The 2,528-nt window shown below is 37.3% G+C and overlaps 1 protein-coding gene across 1 annotated transcript; it reads right to left on the bottom strand.

The window, feature by feature from the left end:
* Nucleotides 1-358: 358 nt before the first annotated feature.
* Nucleotides 359-1,157, bottom strand: LOC148728700 (TNF receptor-associated factor 1-like; the record flags this gene model as incomplete). Its single annotated transcript, XM_088725017.1, has 2 exons — nt 359-687; nt 980-1,157. Coding segments are annotated over 2 exons (507 nt in total), but the record flags the coding sequence as incomplete, so codon positions are not given.
* Between the last annotated feature and the right edge of the window lie 1,371 nt (nt 1,158-2,528).

A 2,528-nucleotide genomic window follows, 5' to 3' on the forward strand; every position in this document is an offset into this window, starting at 1 on the left:
CTTCCAAACGAACAGAGAGGGAAAATGAGGAAATTCAATTTTCACCATCACCATTTTCTCTTCAAACTTTCTTTGCAGTGCCTCGAGTTCCTTCTTTAAAACGTCCGTCTTCGTTGTGTCAAGCAATTTAATTTTTGTGTTACTTAATGCAGTTGCTGTTTCATCCAACTTAGGGTCTCAACTTCAATGCTGTATCAGTAAATTTAGATTATGTTTGATCCAACTTCGACTGCGTTTTACCTTAACTTTCTTTTGCCTCATTTAACGTAACAAAAGTCGGTCAAGATGGATTCTTACAGCAGATTGGAGGTGAGATTCCAGTGCTTGCCGCTCAACCTGTAAAAAGAAGTAAAATGCATCAGTTTGAAAGTTTTGCAAAACGAAGGTTCCTAGGTGAGTCGACCTCAACTTGAATGAAAAGAGTGTCATCCACAACGTAGTGCCTAGATTCGAGTTGTGTTTGTGATATAAATAATCGTTTCCCATGTCCTAAGTTCTCTTCGTTTTTAGGCCTGGCATAGCACTTTCGGTCATTGTCTGGTATGAACACTGCGATAATGTTATCCCTTTCATCCAGATCTTCCTGTTGATTCATAATAGTAAACTTTATTTTCCCGTTGAAAGGCCAGGGTAATATGACGTCATATTGACCTTTCATTACACAAATGTCCCCGGATAGGACATACTCTGCATGACGGTCGAAATAAGCATATATTATCACTTTCAGCTTTTATCCATGGTTCTCTGTGTAGAATGAAACACTGTATACAACCATCTCCTCATTAGCCTTGGCCTCCCTCATAAGTTTACTGAACTCGTCAATCTTCCAAATGTATAGAGAAGAAAAACCAGGAGATTCACTTTTCTCTATCACTATTTGCTCTTTCATTGCATTTTTTTGATCTTTGATTGCTTTCTCTTTAAACTGTCTTTGCAGTGTCTCGAATTCATGTCTTTTTCTTTGTTTCAAGCAATTGGCTATTTGTGTTACTAAATTTAGTTTCAGTTTCATTCAACTTCGACTGCGTTTTACCTAAATTTTCATTTGCCTCATTTAACTTAACAACAGTTAAGTCAAGATGGATTCTTACAGCAGACTGGAGGTGAGATTCCACTGCTTGGCGCTCAACCTGTAAAAGCAAGGTAGAATATTTTAATCAATTCAATCGATGGAAATTTATCCTGACGTCAAAACTTCAACTAATGGTATTTACTTCAGATTTACATTGGCCAACCAAAATTTACACGTATCCTCTACATCTATGAACAGTTCCTTTCCCCATGATTTATTAATACGACAAAACTGACCTCCCTCCACAAATACATCCGGGGGTATCAAGAAACAATATTCATGACCGTTCAGTCACATAGCATTATTTTTTTCCTATTTGCAATAAATAGCTGAAGTCAGGGAAAAGCATTGCAATCCTGCAGTTGATAAGAAACGCCATTTCATAAATTACTCCAAAACAAGTGGTTGCGGTCACCCTTCACCGAGTCCAAACGTCGGGCCTTTTTGTATTGTCTTCCACCTGCATTGAATGGTCACTTAAAGCGGGACCATTCAAATAAACTAAGCCTATCTAAAAAGTACAATTAGGTATCGTATTCCGCACCTTGCTCGCTTTGCAAATTTAGCGGATCATTTGACCATAGTAAGTCGCTGCTTCAAACAATAAAATGCTTTCTCTTTTAAAAAAGATAATTTCCTCTAAGTTTCCATGATGTGCAGATCACACCTATGGAAATACTTCTGCAAGGGTTTTTCTTTAGTTAAGAGTCGGCGAGACGCCATTGTAACAGTCAATATTCTATAGACAAAGTACATAAGCGCATATGTAAACTATATTTTTCTATTCTTTGTATTTTGGAAAGGGACAAATGTCAATTGGGGCTCGCCCTGTATTTTTCTCCTGCCATTATTATTTTGGTTATTTATTGCGTGTCTCTGTTCATGTCTTTACTTGTAAATTGTATTTTTCAGTGGAAAATCTCAATAAACTAAACTAAACTAAACTAAGTAACATCATTTTGAGATGTTTACGTCACAGCAGAAATTTAAAGTGGCAATGAGCCTCTGAACTTGGATAATGACTGATTGAAAGAATGGGAATGGGCTTCTTGTATATTAAATATATTTTCTGTTTACTTCTTTTTTAGGATTCCAAGGAGAAAAACGTTGACGAGTCTCCCTGACAATCGAATCGAAGAAGAAGAACCTTGAAGTCTTTTCCTTATAATCGTAGCTTAAATGCGACTTGTATTTTCACTCACGTAAAGGCTGCTGCATATCTAATTAGTTGTCTCTAGGGAAATTCTCAAGACCTTTTATATGCAATTGCATACAAAATCTTTCTCTTCTCGCAAGTCGACTGACTCAGCAACGTCTGAAAATTTTCCCTAAACTCCTTCCCTATAGCGGAGCCGGCCAATTTCGCTTTCAACTCACCCTACGTTTTATGCAAAAACTTCTTTCGCCCATAACTTATTCATCACAAGGCATAAGGGGCTTCAGTATGGGAATGGGA

This window comes from Stylophora pistillata, chromosome 6 (assembly GCF_964205215.1).
Source record: "Stylophora pistillata chromosome 6, jaStyPist1.2, whole genome shotgun sequence".
NCBI lineage: Eukaryota > Metazoa > Cnidaria > Anthozoa > Scleractinia > Pocilloporidae > Stylophora > Stylophora pistillata.